Source organism: Canis lupus, chromosome 8, assembly GCF_011100685.1.
Source record: "Canis lupus familiaris isolate Mischka breed German Shepherd chromosome 8, alternate assembly UU_Cfam_GSD_1.0, whole genome shotgun sequence".
NCBI lineage: Eukaryota > Metazoa > Chordata > Mammalia > Carnivora > Canidae > Canis > Canis lupus.
Window position 1 is genome coordinate 63,819,028 of NC_049229.1, and position 18,665 is coordinate 63,837,692.

The window sequence follows — 18,665 nt, forward strand, 5'->3', positions numbered from 1 at the left end:
AGTTGGATCACATTACAGGGGTCCTGCCTCTGGACCCTGACGTTGGCTATTTCCCTTCTTGTCTGGGGCTAATCCTTCTACCATCAAGTACACTCAAGGTGGGTATCTCTGGGGCCCCAGAAGTCTCCAGAAGGTGGTTGTGCCACAGAGGCCATGGAGAACAGAATCACAACATCCACTATCTCAGCCTTGAGTGTCACCTTCTCAATGAGGCCTACCTGACCACCTCCAGCATCACCAGCACCTCCAATCACCCTTTCCTGCTTTACCTAACGTCCTTTTTCATTTGTTAACCCTATGGTATATTATATGCCTCCATCCACTAGCTTGGAACCTCTGGCAAGAGCCAGGAGCTCTGTATGTTTTGTTCATTGATGTGTGTCAAGCCCCTAGAACAGTCTCTGGCACAGAGTGGACACTCAGCAAATATTTACTGGATGGGTGGATGGACAAATGAAAACTGATATGCTCAGAGGACTTGCATTTAGTCCCAGATCTGTGGCTTTCCAGCCGTGGGAACTCGGTCAAGTTCTGTGGTCTACCCAAGCCTCGGTTTTCTCATCACTAGAGTGGAATGATCTCACCGACTCGAAGGGTTGTGGGCCGGCGGGTAGGGGACAGAGCCTCTGCGGTGCCAGTCCCGTGGGAGGCAGGTAGTAAGTGTCGCTTACTTCAAAGGCAAAATCCATTTACTTGTTTATTTGTTCATGAGGTCAGTCCACAACACGTGGCCTGTGAAGGCTTCTTAGAAGAGGTTGGAGTCCATCTTTTCTGGAAGCAGGAGTAACACTCTGAAAGGAGCTCATGGGAGTGCTGGAGGATGGGGAACGAGGAGAGCGTCTGGGCAGGGCAGGGTGGAAGGGTGTGAGCAAGTGCAATGCAGAGGGTGCACTTGGAAGAACCACAGGAGGGGGCTGGTGTGTCTAGAGCAAAGGTGACTGCTGTGGTCATCTTACTTTGCAGCAAACACACTCTGAGCATGTTCTCCGTGGCCTGGCCTGGGGATTGGGGTTCGGAATGCCCAGTCTGCAGCCAGAGGGACACACTTACCACACACGAGTGTGCCTGAATCACACGGGATGTTACACTCCAGTGTAACACAAGTGACAGCTCACCATAGTTCTTTGGTTAAGGACTAGCATTTTCCCTGTGACCCCTGATACCCCAGTCTACCTCTCCAGCCTCACCGCCCACCTCCCCCTGACTTATTTTGTTGTGCTGGCAGATTAATATCATTTTAGCTTCTCGTCCCTGCCAACTTCCCACCCCAGGGCCTTTGCACAGGCTGTCCCCCCTGCTGGGTAGTCTCCCTGGCTACCACTCCAAGCTTCTCCCCTCTTCTTTTTTCCCCCATGAAGAATTTTATTTCCGTAGCGCAGAATGAATGTATGACTGTGAAGGTAGGAAATCATATAAGAAATATTCAAGAGGCACACTGGTCATTTTTAGAATAAAGTTGGTTAAAGGGAAGATCAATAAAGTACTAGAGCTTGTGAAAGACCAGTCAGCGTTTTCTAGATTGCTGACCACACTGGGACAAACATACTTGTATGCAGGTTTAATTAATAGTGACAGTTCAAGAACAGACAAGCTCCCAGCATTCGGAGCTCTCTCAGCCTGGTTGGAGCCCCCATTCCATACCCTCGAAGGCCCCCACGGCTGTCTTTCTTTTTTCTTTTTAAGATTTTATTTATTTATTAGAGACAGAGAGAGAGAGAGAAGCGCAGAGACACACACACAGGCAGAGGGAGAAGCAGGCTCCGTGCAGGGAGCCCAACGTGGGACTCGATCCCAGGTCTCCAGGATCACACCCTGGGCTGAAGATGGCGCTAAACCGCTGAGCCACGCAGGCTGCCCCACGGCTGTCTCTCACCATGCTCACGGAGCTCGTGATCAGAAAAGCATGGGCGTGTCTATGCGACTCGCAGGTGTTTCTCCCACTAGATGTGGGTGTCCTGAAGGCAGGGGCCAGATCTGTTTGGACCAGCAGCCTGTGCACGGATTGCTGGCCCATAAGTCATTGTTTAATGCAGGATTGATTGCAGCCCACGTGGGGGTGGAGGGGAAATTCAGACCCAGGAGCCGTGGAGGTGAGTGCTTTGTTGGAGGGCTGCTTGGAAGACGCCAGAAAGGTAGAGAAGACCTCATGAAGATGTCATAATGGACTGGCTGTTAAAGGATGAGCAGGGGCTCATTAGCAGGATGAGAGCATTCCCAGGAGAGGGGATAGCACAGGCAAGCACCTGGAGCATCATTTTGTTAGAGAAGACCCGGTCATGTCTGAGGCCTGAGTGAGGGCAGAAGTAGACCGAAACAGTAGCTCTCTGCTGAGTGCCTGCTCCGTGCGTGCCCGGCTCTGCACTCTACCGTGCAGAGCTGCTCGGCACCGTGAGGTGGATAGCATTATCTCCTTTACTAAATGAGGTTCAGTGACTTGTCCAAGCCACCAAGCTACTAAGTGGCTTACCTGGCCATCCCATGTCCCCAGTGGATAATGCTGCACATCTGAGCCAACCACTGAGGCTTCCCATGTGTTCTGGTGTCTTCCCGCCCCTTCAGGATGGTGCAGGGTCTCAACCTTCTCTGTGTCCCGCCCTCTCAAAGAGGGGTGCTTACTCTGGTGCTCCCCCATCCGAGTCCTTACACACTGTAAACTAGCCTTCTCTGCCAGCCTGTGTGGGGACGGGGTCTCCAGATCCCTGGGGGGGAGGGGGGCGGTGTGTGTGTGCCCAGGATGGAAGAAGGGTTGCTTACTGAATACACACATGCCAAAGGGGCCTGGGTGGGGGGCGGCTCTCTCAACTAGCCAGGCCTCCAAGTCCACGTGGAGCCCCTCCCTCCCCTAACCCAGAAGACAAGTGTTTGTGGCCTGTGGCTAACCACGAGGCCATAGGAAAGTCACTTCATTTGCTCTGCATAAGGACCTGTCGTGTGGGTGTCCATCCTGGCCGGCCACAGGGGAGCTGTGACCAGAACGCAAACTGCAGGGTATGCTGTGAATTGCTAAGCACACCCGGGGGTGACAGCTGATGCCGGCTCAGGCTCAGCAGGGCCACACCAGTCCGGATCCCCTCCTCTCAAACACGTTGGGCAGCGGCAGTCCCCGCAGCTGCTGGAAACGAGGGCTCCCCTTGCCATAATCTAGGTGCCCCCTAGTGGCCCTGGGCAGACCCTGCAGGGCCACGGGCGGTTCTAGGGCAGATGCACAGACCCCATTCACCCTTGAGTTGAGCTTGCTAGCACTTCAAACCCCAGGCTCTTCTTTTGCAAGCGAATCCTTAGCTGCAGCTGCTCCAGGATCCATCCCTCTAAGGCCGGGCCAGCCCCACCTCAGCTTTGCCACCTCACTGGATGCCTGGAGAGCCCACAACTCCCGTGCGGATCCTGCGGGAGACCTAACTTATCAAAGACCCAAGGCTAAGAGCTCACCAAACAGAACTAGCTTTTCTACAGCCCGATGCTAGTTTTCTCAGAGCCCCAGCGGGGCGTATTACTGACCTCGTTCCAGGAATACAGATATAGAGGCTCAGAGGAGGTATGTGGCTTTCCCAACGATACTTTGTTACAAAGATTCGAACCCAGGTCTCTCTCTCTTTCCAAAGCCCAGGCGCTTGCCTTGTCTCATAGCTTCCCCAAATTATTCACCAACAGCAGAACCGAGGGTGTATTTATTAAATCACAAACCCCGTCTGCCTCTCCGGGGAGGGGAGATCACAGGCAGCCAAGTGGGTGATGCCCAAGGATGCTGGACCAGGCAGGGAGGGGGCTGAGGGAGGATGGAGCGGGGGGGACACAGAAGCCCCCAGGGCCAGTGGTGCTGCCTGTTTGGACAGTGGCCTGGGGAGCTCATGAAGGCATGGGATTAGATTAGAAGGTCCTGGGATCCCAATCTCAGGCAGGTGAGACATTTTCAGCCCCAGGCTGCTGCTGGGGTCTGCAGCCAGCTGGAAATCCCCCTTATTTCCCAGTAGGATTCACAATCTTTCCCAAGAAGATTATGGTGGACACAACATCATCCTTAATAAACACCAGAAACGGTTTGTTCAACTTGATGGGCAGCGGCGTCTGCATGGGCAGCGTCTGGGCTCCGGAGCCGGCTGCGCCCTCTGTGCCCTTCTCATCCATCTTCAGCACCGCCTCGTGCACCGCCTGTGGGAATTGGGAACGAGGTCAGGGCCGCCAAGCCAGTCTGGGCCAAGGACACGAGAGGCCCCGGGAAGAAGAGGCTGCAGCCAGGGTGGCCCAGCACAGCAGTGATGTGACTTGGTGCCAGCCACCCTGGGGCTCCTCGCTCTTCTGCTGTCACTGCCGGAAGGATGCAGGACAAGCGGAGCTGGCGTGAAGGGAATAATGAGGCTGGGGGAGCAGCAGTGGCAGTGGGGAGGACGGGGTGGGGTTCGCTGTCCTTCCGAGAATTACAGGGAAGTGCTGAGCAGTGTAAGGGCAGAAAGAAGTCTGTGGAACCTTAGCTAGATGGAAGGGGGGGGTGATGGCATTTGAGCTAAGAAGCCTCCAGGCCTGCCCATCCTCCTCTCAGCTTCCTGGGGGACAGACGGTGAGGAAGGAACCAGATTTGGGGTGAGGAGGGGTCGGAAACAACTGAGACCCCAGATACACCCCAGAGCACCCCCATCTGTGCTGCGGTGATCCACCCTGGGACACAGCTGGGCTTCTGCACATACTGACGCATTTCACTCCATTCTACAACATCCTAACAATTTTACTAGTGGGCCAGCCCATAGCCATTGTTGGCACAAGGAATCACAGCCACGGGCGCACCTAACTGCAGAAGAGAAGCGAGGCGTGGAACTGAATAAAGGCCCACAGGAGAGGGGCAGCTGGCACTGACTCTTCTTGATGGGAAGTCTATGGCAGGAGAACCTAAGAGCAAGAAAGTTCTATTAACTGTCTTCCTTCCTCTTGCAAACTAGAAAAGAAATCCTAATCAGTGCCTAGTATCAGCTCAGCTTGGCAGCTAGGATCTCTCCCAGATTGGATTGGTCCGAGCTTCCCACGTAGCACCCCCCATCCCCACTGGCTGGGTCGCCAAGCTCTCCTGCAGTCCAGCCTTTGGCTCAGCTGCTCCTACTACTGGAAGATGGTCTCCACCCCCAATGCCCAATGCCCTTAAAAGTAGGGTTGCCAGGTAAAATACAGGATGGACAACTAAATTTGAATTTCAGATAAATGCTGAATATTTTTAGCATAAGCGTATCCCATGCAATATTTTGGACTAAAGAAATTATCCATCACTTACCTGGAGTTTGAATTTAACTGGGTGTCCTGTATTATACCTGCTACACCTGGGGGCCTACCCCACATGGTCCTCTGTGCACCCCAGCAGGCAGGTGCTCAGCCTGGCTAGAAACCACAGGGCCCTTGGCTTGCTCATCTCTTGCTCATGTAGAGCATGTTTGCAATTTACTCCCAACGAGGCTGTGAGGTCTTTGGAAGAGGCTCTGGGTCAAACCTAGACTGGTTCTCAGCCTGATAAATGTTCCAGGCTTGATCACTTGTTTGTTGCATAGAATCGACCTCCAAACTAGCACCAGGAGCTTGATAGTTCCAACTTTAAAGCCTAGAAACGGGAAGGTTGGGGAGCTTCTGTGATTCTCCCAGGATGACAGGGCTGGTTAGGGACAGAGCTGGATTGGGGCCCGGCCTGACTGGTGGTGGGACAAGACTCATTCAGCTGCTGTGACAGGGTCTCTGGCCCAGGGCTGTGCGAAGGCTCCTTGCGGGAAGGGTGGGCATCCAGGCCAGGCAGGCTTACCTCTCCCACTTTCAGGCTTCGATGAGGGGAGATCCGGGTGAGATCACCATGCTCCTCAAAGATTTTGGTGATACCCAGGTAGGAGAGGGTCCTCTTCAGGTCATAGTTACCAGTGATGGAGAACCTGGGCAAGGACACGTCTACGACCCTGGGGACATGGGAGTGACAAGTGAGTGGCAGGGTCTCCTTGCTTTCCCCAGCAGGCCACAGGGTTGGTGATGAATGAGACATCGGTCTTCCCAGCCCTGGAGGTCTTAGACCCTTTGTCCCCAGACCGAGGAGGGACTCTGACCCTGGGACCCTGGCTTCAAACACCTATGATCTCTGAACTGTGTCCCTTCTTCCTAGCAAACCTGCCCCAGAGCCCTTGCCCACAGAAATGGTCTCAAGTCCCACTGTTTCAGGGCCCCTTTGGTGGCAGAGACGAAGATGTCGTCCCTCTGAGAGTCCCAGCTTTGCCCAAGCCCCGAGACTGTCCTGGTCCAGCAGGCTGGATGCCAGAGGTGGCAAGGGCCTGGGGACTGAGGCCAAGCAGACCTGAGCTCAGATCTGCTCTGACTCTCACGGGCTCCATGACTTGGAGCAAATGATCTCATCTCCCTAAGCCACTTGGGCGAAATGATGGTGCTCATCACAGCAGGCAGGGGGCAGTAAGAGCGTAAAGCAACTGGGCTTGGGTGCTCCCAGTCCTGGCCAGCAGGTGCTCCTCCTTCCACACACACACACACACACACACACACACACACACACACACACACACCGTTAGGGCCTCAGGTGCTCTGGGGGTGGGACCCAATTGGCGCCCCCTGCCTGGGCCTGGCCGTGGGTTCCTGGTCCCCGGCCTTGAGCCCTGTCCCTTCTTGCCTACCTAGGACCTCATTCCTGCCTGCCTCCCTCTGTGTTCCGCACCATCCATCAGGAACGGTGTTTGCTTCATCATCCTCGGGAACACACCGTGTTCTCCAATAACCACGATCCTACACGACAGAAGCAAACACACCTCCACTGGCCCCGAGTAGCCTCCCCAGCTGCCGGGTGATTCCTTTTCTTCCTTTCATAGTAGAAAGGAGTTGTCTCTGCCAGGGAGCTCCACTTCCACCCCCTACAGCCTCAGCCCACTCCACTTGGGCCCTTGCCCTCAACATTCCACTTCCTGGGGTCCCTGCTGACTTCAGCTTGCTTGACCCAAAAGACAGCTCTCGGAGAGCAGATCCCCCGCTCACCTTTTGCCGGCACCACCTAGTCGCCCACCTGTACTGTCTGTGATGCTCCAAGCCTCACCCTTCAGTCCTCTTCTCTTCTATCTTTCCTCCCTCCAGAGGGACCTCATTTGGTTCATGGCTTTAAGTACCTGCCACAGGCCCAATGACTTACCTTTCCATTCATTCATTTGCTCAACAAATGGAGTGCCTCCTGTATACACATCAGATGCTTAGATGCATGTGTTAAACAGAAGAGGCAAAACCCTTGAGTGTGAAGGAAGACAGACACGAAAGTCCACACGATGAAAAGCCGCCCACGAGCATCAATGCATATAGACTGGGAGTCTGTGTATAAGAAGCCAGTGCGTGCAAGGGGGTAAAATACAGATCACTTTGGAGGAATCAGGAATGCTGGGGCACTGGGAAGATTTGAGAAACTTTGAAGGAGGCAAAGGCATCAGGCAAGCTGGATCATTTTTTTCCTGAGTGAAGTGGGGAACCACAGTAGGGTTTTTGAGTGACATACTCTTGCTTTGGGGCTGAAAATGGTTATTTGTCTGCAGTGTGAAAAAATATACTCTTGGTGGTAGGGAGTGGGGGGGCACCAGAGTGGGTGCTATGAGGCCATTGGGAAGTGGTTGCAGTCCCAATGTGGTGGGTGGAGGCAGGACAGGAGCTGTAGAAGAGCCCAGAAGAGCAGCCTGTACTCCCTGCACAGAAAGTTGCATCTGTGCTCCATAGTATCCTTGGGCCTCTGCAAAGAACTTTGGTTCTGTGAAACCCAAACCTCCAGTAAGGCGTGTGCTGGCCTACTGGAAATCTCAAAGGGCCCATCTCACACTTGCAGGGGGCACAGAGAGGAGTGTGGATCCCTGTTCTGAAGCCACAGAGATTGCAAGCATCTTCTGGGAACATCTGTGTGCAGTTTAGAGCTAGTCTGCTGGTAGGCTCGACCCCATGGGAAATTGGCAGGATTAACTTGGAGATGAGGATGCTGGGACCCCTTAATCATATTGCAGGCTCTCAAATCATAGTTTGAATACTAAAGGAAATGCGACCTTCTGGATCCCATGTTGCATGAAGCCAGGACTTCTGGATAAAGCAGGGGTGGTGGGCATGGAGCCCACTTTTCCTTCACCTTCTATACCTCTCACTCCCCAAGACACTTCTGTGGACTCAGAATCTGTATGGCACAGGTTAGAAACTGTCAGTCCCCTTGGTGGGGTCCCTGTGTTAAGAGGGATGTGCCTTTATCTTCAACCAACAGGCCACCATCCTGAAGGTCCACCTAGTAGGGAGGAAGACCAGATCTGCAGGACACCCATCACTCAAGGAACCTGAAGTCCAGATGATCTTTTAAGAACCTTGGAGTCCTGCCTCTTATAAGGGGAAGGACAGACAACCTCCCATTTGTACGTACCCTCGGTGGGGTCATGCTCTGCTAAGGCACATTTGATCCTCTCAAGAGTCCTATGAGGCCAGCATTAGGGGGCCATGTCATAGAGAACACTGGGTCTCAGCTAAGGTTGGAACCCAGATGCTTCCTCCTATTTCAGGGGCCAGACTTTGCCTCCCCCCACTGCAGGCCCTGTTTTTCAGCAGGGAGGATCAGGGGGTGCTGTGCAGATCCCAAGCATAGCAGTCCTCTTGAGATGACCTACCATTTAGCCTGCTTCTTCTTCCCATCCCCCCAATATAGTGACTTTATCTGAAGCATTCAGAACAGGAATTCCTCTTTTATGGAGTTTGCAGCTCAATTTAGATATCCAAGATATGTTCTGTCCACTGCTGAGGGTGCGTTTTGTGTGAAAGAGCACCCACAGCAGCCCCAGCTCCATTCTAGCCTCGTACCTACCTCCACTAGAACCCTCTTAAGCTCCCGACGTGTGTCAGCCACGCTGTCAGGAAAGACTCTTCAAGTGGAGAACAATGGTGGGGGCAAGGTAGAAGGGACAGTCCTCAGAGCAGGGAGGTGACCATCCAGACACCTTTCCTCCCCAAGTCTACACTGCCAAGTCCCCAGCCCTGACCCTTCTTGAGAAAATCTATTGGTAAGCAAATGCCTGAGAAGAATTTTGTAGGCTCATCTTACATCTGTTCCAATTTTATGGGGTTTTAAAAAAATATTTACTCACTTTGGTCCTTCAACTATTATTAGTATAACTTATTTGGGACACATTTCGCTGGTTTTGTTATGACAGTACAGTCGAAAACATGACTCTGTGTACAATACACAGCTCCCTTTGACAGCCTGTGTTTGTCCTTGACGTTTCTCTCTGCCTAGGATTCTATCACTCCTCTTCTATCCACGCATGCCATGGTTCAGCCTTAAAGACTTAGCTCCAGGCCACTGGCTCTGTGGAGGCCCCTCCACCACCACTGCCTGCCGTGGTTTTGCTCTGTCCACTCCACTCTCGTGATAAATGCATCTCCCTCTAAGAGAAAGTGTTTCACTATATTCCTATGACTTCTTTTCTGGTCTACTTCCTACCAAAATACAAATTCACCACGGATCCCAGAATAGGACTTGGCCAGGGGGTATGAGCTCAATAAATCTGGGCTAGAAGCAGCAAAAAGTGGAAGGGAAGGCAGGAAGAAGGAAGCAGCCGCATGTGCCAGGCACCCTCATACCTTCGAGTGATTAATTTTTTCCATCTGTCAAAAGTGTCCGCCTTCAAGGCCTCCTCCACAGTCTTCATTTTGCCCTCATCAGGAAGGATGAAGGTGGCAGAGATGGTGCCCTGGTAGGGCATTTCCAGAATAGTGCAGGAGAGCTGTTCATCATAACCAGTCTCATACATGCCCCCACGGAACATCATGGGCACCTTCACTCGTTGGTTTCCATCCAAAAAGAAGTCTTCCTCTTTAGTTATTTTTGGATCAAATTCGTGTTGCCACCTGGCTTAAGATTGGAGAAGGACAAAGTGGCATGAGTGTCCTGAAAAGAAAGAGGTGACTGGACCCAGATAACCACTGGTCTCTGTCCACATGGATTCAAGGAGGGGGTTTGGATACTCTGAGATGTCAGGGCAGGTCTCCAGGAGTCCTTGTCTTTGTGCCATGCCCTGAAAACTCCTGGTAAGATGGGAATGGGTCTGATTGTTCCCAAAGAAGCCACAACCAGAACTGCTGAGCTGAGAGGTGACCTATGGACCACCTGAAGCCCAGGTGCTCCTGAGGATTGTGTCCCAGCAGAGGGGCCTGGGTTATACTTAGTGGGAGCTGTTTGGGTCTGATGTGAGTGTAAATACCCTATTCCGACAGTCCCGGAGTACCTGCTCTCATGTAGGAATGAGAAAACTGATGGAACGGGCTGCTTTTGAGAACCTGCTGAAGAGCAGCAAACACTCAAAGTTGGGTGTTTGGACCCCTCCTCTTTGATCGTGGGAACTCTTTGATGCCATTAGGCATAAACTTGGACCTGGGCTTTTTCACACAGTCCCCCATAGGGGCCCCTGAGGACCAAGTCCCTGAGGTCAACTCTGGCTTCATTGTTCTGGAAGGATGGCCTTAGACAAGTGTCTTAGCCTCTCTAGGCTTCAGCGTCCTTGTCAGAAGAAGGAAGATTTTAACAGGTACCTCATAGAGCTGCTGTGTGACTGAGTGGAAAAGGCAGCACAGCTCAGTGATCTCATACAGTGAGTGTTGAGTGGATGCTAGTCATCGTCAGCATCACTGTTGCCATTGCTTTTACAATCTAGGTGATGTGGGGACTTGAGAAAACTCCAGATCTCCTTTCTACCATTGCTTTTTTCCTCTAGGCCATAGTCTCACTGTGCATTTTGGGAAAGCTGAACTTCCATATTCAGAACCATGTCTCTGACAGCCCCACAGTGATCTTGCCTGACCTGAGGGCTGTTGGCCTCTGCTTCTTAGCCATTCTGGCCAAACTTTGTGTGTGCATGTGGCATGTGAGTGCTGTGTATGTGTGGTATGTGTGTGGGGGGGGTGGTGGTAGGTATGAAGCTTGGATTTGGGAATGTTTTTCCATCTTATTTTTTGGTCTCTTACCCTCAGATTTGGGGAATTTACAAAATATGACAAGGAGACAGAGGCACATCATCACCACCATCAACACCGTCACCATCCTGAGTGTCTACTTGAAGTAACATAAAGTGCACAGCCTGTGGGTCAAGAGAAGTAAGTTCTAGTCCTGACTCTGATTCACTGGCTTTGTAACTCAAAGTCCATTCATCCCTTTCCACATTACACTTTCTTTATCTAAGAAATGGGGAAAAGGATGCCACTCCAACCTCTATGACCAACATTGTGTTAGGATAATCAGTAATAATGAAAATGCACATATGGAGAATGATGTAGACTTCCCCAAATTTATTTCTCATGCATTTTTACTTTGAGTCCCAATAACTGCCCAATGAGTTATATATAAAGGCACTCATTTTGCAGGTAGAACAAATGGGATTCTGATGGATTAATTATTATGAATTCAAAGTCGCAGAGCAAGCACGTGGCCAAACAGATCTTTAATCCAAATCTACTGGAAATTTTATCCTTCCCAACATGCTCCAAGCCTTACCTCGAAAGAAAATACAATTTGTAAGAAGCATCACAGTGCCAGGGTCTATATTCTTGATCAGGTTGTTGATTTTCCCCTGGGTCTTCTGACTGACATAGTCATTGATCCGCTTCCGAGTATCTCCTAAATTCTGGAAGTTGGTGGGGACAGTGTCTGCACTGTACAGGTTCTTGACATTTGTCAGAAACTTCTTCTCTGGCTGCAACTTCTGGTCGATAAACAAGGTGTTTCTAAGGTGTAGTTCGAGGTCCTGGCTGCCCTGGTTCATCCTGTAGATGAGGTAATGAAAGCCCTCATGAATGTCTCTCTCTGGCATATTCCTGAAATTGAAGCCCTGCTTGATCTCATCCAGGGTGGAGTCCTGGGCACCCAGAGACAGCATGGAGAAGGCTGCAGAGATGCTCAAGGGGGAAAAGAAGATGTTCTTTCTGGGGCTATTGGAAACCAGCTTCCTATAAAGCTTGCAGCCGAAGTCTGTGTTCCGCTTTATGAGCCCCTCGGCTGCCTTCATTCCCTTCCATGACTGGATCTGGCTCTTGGGTCCACGATACTTCACAGGGGACTTGGAATTCAGAAGACCTTCCACAGTGAGAAGGCCAGCAAAAAGGAGGCCCAGGCCCAGCATGGGGTTCATTTTCCTTGGAGATTGTCCTGTTGAGTAGTAGACTTGAGATTAGCAGAAAAAGAAAAAGAACAAAACAACCCCATTGTCACTATATTACCCACAAGGAAGACCAGATTAAAGAAGCAATACTGTGACTAGCATGTGATTTACATGGTGGTTTATAAATCCTTTCACATCCATTTTGGCACTTATGCTTTGCAATCACCCCAGAGAACTAGAAATGGTTGCCCCATTTCATCAATGAGAAAGCTGAGTGTAGAAGACAGCTCTTGATTTTGTACTCTTCTCCCTCAAATTATAGTAATAATATCTCAATTCCTTTGAGGAACTGCTTCCTCCACTCCACTGGAGCATAGTAAGAATATCCCCGCAGTGTGAGCATGTGACCAGGTCTAGGCCATCAGAATACCCCATCCACTGCCATGCTGATTGGTTAAGGAATGCAAGTGACCAGAATCAGATCAGTCAGTATCCTTCCCTGAGAATGCACAGGACTCTTAATTCTAAGGTGTCCGGCTTGGTGATATAGTTCCAGAACCAAATGTGGCTATGGTTGCCACAAACAGAAGGACAGAAAAGAGAGAAATATTGAAAGAGAGAAATGGGGAGATGTACTTGGTGACATCTTTGGAGTCCCTGAGTCAAGCTTTACCTGAAGCTCACACACCTCTGGTTTCTCCAAGGTAGAAGGGCCAATACATTTCCCTTTTAGGATTGTCTGGTTTAAGTTGGATTTTTTCCCCTTATAATCAAAAGAATCCTGACTAATTGGCAGAAATAAAGCCCTTTGTCTAAGATCACATGGTCAGTGATGGATACCCATCCCAGGAGAACCCAGGTCTCTAATAAACTTCTTTCCCTGCACCTTTTCCAGGAAAAGAGACAGTGTTATAGAGAGGAAAAGTCAAATCTGCCTGGCTCCAGGACAGGTGCTCCTTTTGCCACTTCTCAGCTCAGCATCTCCCGACAAGATTGAGTTTTGGGGGGACAAAAGTTTCATTTTCTGTTTTCCCTTCATTCCTAGCCCCAAGGCTACAGAGAGCTGCCAAAAAAGGTTGATATTCCAAGCAAGGATGGGGTCCCATGTAATATGGAGACTTGGCTTGCTTCACAGGAGACGGCTCTAGAGCATCAACCACATGCAACATCCACCCTGAGAGGGGAGGGGCAGGGCTTTGGGCCAGCTGTCAGTGGCTAGTCTGCCTCCAGGAGGCAGGGCCTGTGGTAGAACTTCTCGGGTCACTTGGCTCCAACACACCAGAGGCAGTCTTCTGGATTGGGGACAGAAGCTGCGAGCTGTTAGCAACTAACCCTCACAGCACCGCCCACCAAGGGGAACTGGACCTGGCACCAGCAAGGTCCACGCAGCTAAATCCCTGGTGCCCAGGCACTGAGTAGGCTCTTTCCAGTTGACCAAATGAATGATAAATGAACACCTGCATAGAACCTGCACTGGGAGTGCCCCGAATCGCCAAGTTCTTTGTTCCCTCAAACCCTCCACTCCAGGTCTTGTGGACACAACCCTCAGCCCAGCACACAGGGTCTTCAGAGAGGCTCTGACCCAATGTTTGAAAACTCTAGTGGATCCTACTCATTGCTTCCATCTTCTAATGGAACTTTATTTTTCTAGGTGTCTCCCCCTCCTTAGACAGCCCATGTGCCTCAAGGGCAGGGCTCCATCCCCAGCTCCAAGGGGGCCTTGACTTGGGGTGGCTCAGAAGTTGAGCCCAATCCAACCAGGTCACATGACTGATTGAGGCTCTGCCCTAGTAGCTGTTCTGGGAGGGGCACATGACTTAAGTGAGGCAATGAAGGTGATGGCATATTGGGGTGCCGCCCTCTCTCTTTCTCTGGATGTCCTGGGCAGGAAGGTGTGTATGCATGCAGGGCTTTGCAGAGAAGTCAGAGCTGGAGCCACAGATTAGGCAAACTTGGAGCCCATCCTGCCTGTAGACTTCCAACTGTGCTAGTGTGAGTTACATAGTCAACCACCCAAGGCCAAAAGCATCCTACCAAATACAGGTGTGTATAAAAAAATTCCAGGACTACCAAGCAGTGAGGACTCCAGACTTTGATCTCATGCCTTTCTGCTGTGTGACATTTGAAAAGGATGCCTCCTCTCTGCCTCTCGGTGATCTCTCAGCACCTTTCACTCCTTCTGACATACATTTTAGAAAAGTTAAACGCAGCTGGTGGTGGACAAGGGTTCTAGGGGCTGTCTGAAGACGAGTTATAGAAGGCAAGATTTGTAAAACCCCTGAGGATGTTTCAGATAAAGGAAAGAAAGTTTAAAGTAGAAAGGATTCGATCTCTCAGGTTAGTGGACTGGACTGTTTACAGAGTCGTCCTGGTTTAAAAATAGAAACTGCACCTGTTGGGATGAGCACTGGGTGTTGTACGGAAGTGATGAATCACTAAATTCCACTCCTGAAACCAACATCACAAGGTATGTTAGCTAGCTAGAATTTAAATAAAAATTAGGAAAAAATAAAAGAAATAAAAATAGAAGCTTTTTGCATTCCAGAGTAGATCACTGCCTGCATGGGCACTATTTCCCAACGCCCAGGAGTGCAGAAGTTAGCCACCTCAGCCAAAGAGTGGGGAGAACATTCTCAGCAGTAGGTTCACCACCAGTCAGGTGAGATGGAAAGTCTTTGGGCAATCTGCTGGGAGCCGAGTCTTGGTCTGGGTATAGAGCCAGAACCTAGAGCAGAGGAGGGAAGCTTCTGGAAGCTTCTGGCACAGATGGCGCGGACACACATAGCCCACACACTTTTAGAGTGATGATGCTCAGTCAGTGGCCCCTAAAAGTCTTTTCTACTTCTCCGAGTTTTTGGAATAAGAACTGGTTATGGAATTAGAAGTCTGGATATTGGTCCTCTCATGTGTGTGTGTGTGTGTGTGTGTGTGTGTGTGTGTGTGTGTCTTGACCCAGAATAAGACTAATAACTCTTCAGAGCCTCAGTGTCTTCATCTACTAAATGGGTGAGGGGAGTGATACTTTGGCTTCCTCCCCACTAGATGTTGCGAATCACCTCACTGCCCCTGGCTGTGGAGACACCGACCACACCCTGGCTGGGTCTCAGCTTCCCCCACCTCCATGAGCCTGTGTCACGGTGGTCCCCACCAGCCCCTGGCCCTGCCCCACGGAGTCCCAACAGCCCAGCCTTTCTTCCCCCAAAACAGCCCACACTGGCCCCATTTCTGGGCTTCTCCAGCTGTCATCACAGGCTCCAAACTTGATTCAAACTTGTCAGATGGGTACCAGTCCCAGATGCCTGAGGAGGCTAACTTTTATTCCATTCATTAAAACAGCTGAGCAACTGGTTGTTTCCCAATAAATTGATAGGCTGCCCATGTTGAGCAACTCTTTGTTGGTTATTAGTTTGGAGTGTGTGTGTGTGTGTGGTTGTCACCCTAATAAAATAAATAAACACAATCAGGAAGAAAAGGAACAAGATAGGACCTGAACACGGTAGAGGTCACATGGGGCAGATAAATCTACCATCAGTATTGTAACTCCTCTCTGACTCTCCTGCTCCCACATTCCGTTTTAACTGGAGAAAACAATCCCTTTCTCTTTCTCTGAATAGATGCAATAGTATGGCCCTGACTCGGGAGTCATGCCTCCTGAAGACAGACCCAAGGCAGATGAGGAGCCCTCTGAGGGACCGAGGGGCATAGGTGTCCACCATCTGCATGTGTGGAGGGAGGTCCCTGGGGAGGGGGCTCTCCTTTTGCCCCTCACACCATCCTGATGAGCTTAGTAACTGGAATCAGCTAATCAAAGAGACTCAGGAGTGGGGAGAGTGGGATAGGATAGCATATTCAACAAAAATGTCCTTTTATACTTCCTATCATTGGTGGTTTGGGAAGACAAAATGCAGCACCAAACAGAGCAGGAGCAAGAATCAGAACTATCAGTGCAGAGCGGTTTGGGCTATTTGTTACTGCCCAGTTCCTGCAGTGTCCGTCCTCAAGCAGGTGAGACTATAAAGTGTAGGGTGCTTTGGACAAATTGCCCTCCCACGGGCTTGCATCCTAAGGAGTGACTGCCAGCAGGGCAACCACAGCGCTTCCTTCTCAGTGAGAAGCCTCCTCTTGCACAGGCTGGACAGAAGTGTCCTGTCCTGCCCCAAGGAACCCCAGGCTCTCTGAGACCCGTTTCCTTCCAGTCCTTTCCAGAAGTCTCCAACAGAGGGCATGGTACTTGTATAAACTCAATGCTCTTCCCTCAGAGGGCATCTAGGGTGTGAGGGACCCTTCCTAAAAATGTGCCTTGGCATCCCAGAAGACCAGCCCCAAAGCCCCGGGTTTGAGGATGCATCCCAGCTCTGCTCTGGGGCCCACCCATTTTAAGGGATGATATCATTTTAAGAGGAAATGGCTTTAAACATATTAGACGCTATTTTTGGAGGCAAGTTGAGAACTAGGTGGTGGTGAGATATAGCCTTCCTCCCCTGCTGGACGAGAGAGACCTGTGAAATCTAGTGAGTATGGTGGTAGACTCTGACCTCCTTCCTGGGCAACAAAGAGGGTGGAACACAAGTTCATCATCTCAGCCCAAATTTGCCCTGGAGATTTCTGCCTTCATTCTTTTAAGAACTATCTTGAACCTTCACTCTGTGCCAGACACAGGGGCGCCGGTGCAATGCCCTCCCCTAGCCTTCCCTGGAGCCCAGACATGGAGCTCTCTGTCCTGGGAGGTGATGTCCACAGCCAGCCCCGCAGACTTCTCCAGATCCTCAAGCACTTTCCAGCTCTTTGCCTGGCTCTTCCTCCTGCCCTCAGTGACCTTGTTCCAGGATGAGGGGATACATGGGTTGGAAGGGCTGAGTGACCAGCAAACCTCAGGTCCACTCATGCCGTACAGGGAGATGGAGACCCAGAGGACAAAGAAGCTAGCTGAGGTCACGACATGCATTCTGATGGATCAGAGTGCAAATCCAACTCATTAAGGCAGTTCTGCAACAGTGTGTGGAACTGGTTGCTGGGCCTGCCTTTCTCCACGAAATCGTGGGTTGGTAGAGACAGCTCCTTTCCTCGGAGAGAGATAAAGATATAGAAACAGCCCACAGACAAGGCTGAGCGTAGCCTGAACCATGGGGCAAGGGCAGACCAGACCTGGAAGGACCCCCTTATCTCCTGGAACAGCTCCCATTCTCACCCCTACCAAAGTTTTTTGCCTAGGAAAAGCACTGGGCGGGGGGGGGGGGGTCAACATCCACAAAAATTAATCAGGGCTCCCCAAAATGCCCAGTGTACTTTTCAGGAGAGAGGTTTCCCAGATTCCGAAATCTTCCAGAATTTTCTTTAAGAAACCCACCCTGGGACTGCACTCCATCCTCCCACAACTAAAAGCAAACTTTGTATGGAGTATACAAAAAAAAAAAAAAAATACCCAAAGAAACAAACGAAGAGCACTGAGCTTTTTCAAAGAGAAGATATTGTACTCACAGCACATTCAGGAGAAATCCACTGCGCCAGCCAAATGGATCTGCTTTTCTTGCTTTATTATTTATACTTCCATAGCCTCTTGGTAAAGTAGACTGAAGGCCAATAAAATTAGCTGGCCTGAGTGGGCAGGTGATGGGACTCGGGGAGCAGTGGCCACACCACTTCCTCGGGGGCTTCTCCTCATCCCCGGAGGCAGCAGCGCGATATTTAGACCACACCTGCTTGGGCTGTGGCTTTTCTAATGAAGTCCATTTATATCTTTTGCAACGAGCCCATTTCCCAATCTCTGTGGGCCTGGGACCTGGTGTGTTCTACGGATAGATTGCTGTTAAATATTCAACCCAAACATCACCGCTGGCAGTGATGGGAAGAAGTTGATGGCTGGGTTTCTTGGGGTCATTCCCATTAATCCCCACTTGTTCCTTTTGCTGTTTTTTCAGTACTCTACGTCTTATCAGTTCTACTACCTTTGATCACTTGGAGTCCTTTGGGGGGAAGGGAAACAACGAAACAGGTAGTTTCTGTTGGGGGTAATGGGGAATCACTCACATCAAAGTTTGTGATCCTTCAAGAAAATCGCAAATTGCTTTCCTGCTGTGTGTTGCCCTGGAGGAATGAGACTGGACGGTTTATCGCCACCTCCTCTGGACTTTCCTGCATCTTCCAAGTTGTCTTTAAGGAAGGGGTATTACCTAGGAATTAATTTTTAGAAGATTTAAAATAAAATGAAATTCTTTCCTTCAAACTCGCTGATCCCAGGATGGAAGAGCCCAATGCACCTGCTTCATTTTGTTTTGTTTCGTTTTGTCTTTTGAGATTTCATTTATTTTGACAGAGAGAGAGAGAGAGAGAGCACACAAGCAGGAGGAGGGGCAGAGGGGCAGAGAGAGACTCTCGAGCAGATTCCATGCTCAGCACAGAGCTGGACTCGGGGCTCGATCTCACAACCCTGAGATCATGGCCTGAGCTGAAGTCAAGAATCAGATGCTCAAACGACTGAGTCACCGCTGTGCCCCTGCACCTGTTTTCAATTCAGTTTTCTCCAACTAATTCCACTGAGCGGAAAAATCC

The 18,665-nt window shown here is 50.6% G+C and overlaps 1 protein-coding gene across 2 annotated transcripts; it reads right to left on the minus strand.

The window, feature by feature from the left end:
- Window positions 1-3,650: 3,650 nt before the first annotated feature.
- On the minus strand, window positions 3,651-17,832 carry SERPINA12 (serpin family A member 12). 2 transcript variants are annotated; one of them, XM_038545633.1, is made up of 5 exons: window positions 17,595-17,832; window positions 11,513-12,163; window positions 9,607-9,877; window positions 5,774-5,921; window positions 3,651-4,149 (listed from the first exon to the last, which is right to left on the minus strand). In XM_038545633.1, exons 2-5 carry the CDS (start codon window positions 12,144-12,146, stop codon window positions 3,958-3,960), a joined length of 1,245 nt encoding a protein of 414 aa, XP_038401561.1. In that variant the 5' UTR covers window positions 12,147-12,163; window positions 17,595-17,832; the 3' UTR covers window positions 3,651-3,957. The 2 variants fall into 2 exon arrangements, with proteins under 2 accessions (XP_038401561.1, XP_038401560.1); XM_038545632.1 differs by having other exon boundaries at window positions 11,513-12,178.
- Window positions 17,833-18,665: the final 833 nt, after the last annotated feature.

Coding starts and splice junctions, on each gene's coding strand:
- SERPINA12 (XM_038545632.1), bottom strand. Junction 9,878..11,512: donor AAATTGTATTTTCTTTCGAG/GTAAGGCTTGGA, acceptor TCCAATCTTAAG/CCAGGTGGCAACACGAATTT. Junction 5,922..9,606: donor AAAAAATTAATCACTCGAAG/GTATGAGGGTGC, acceptor CCATGTCCCCAG/GGTCGTAGACGTGTCCTTGC.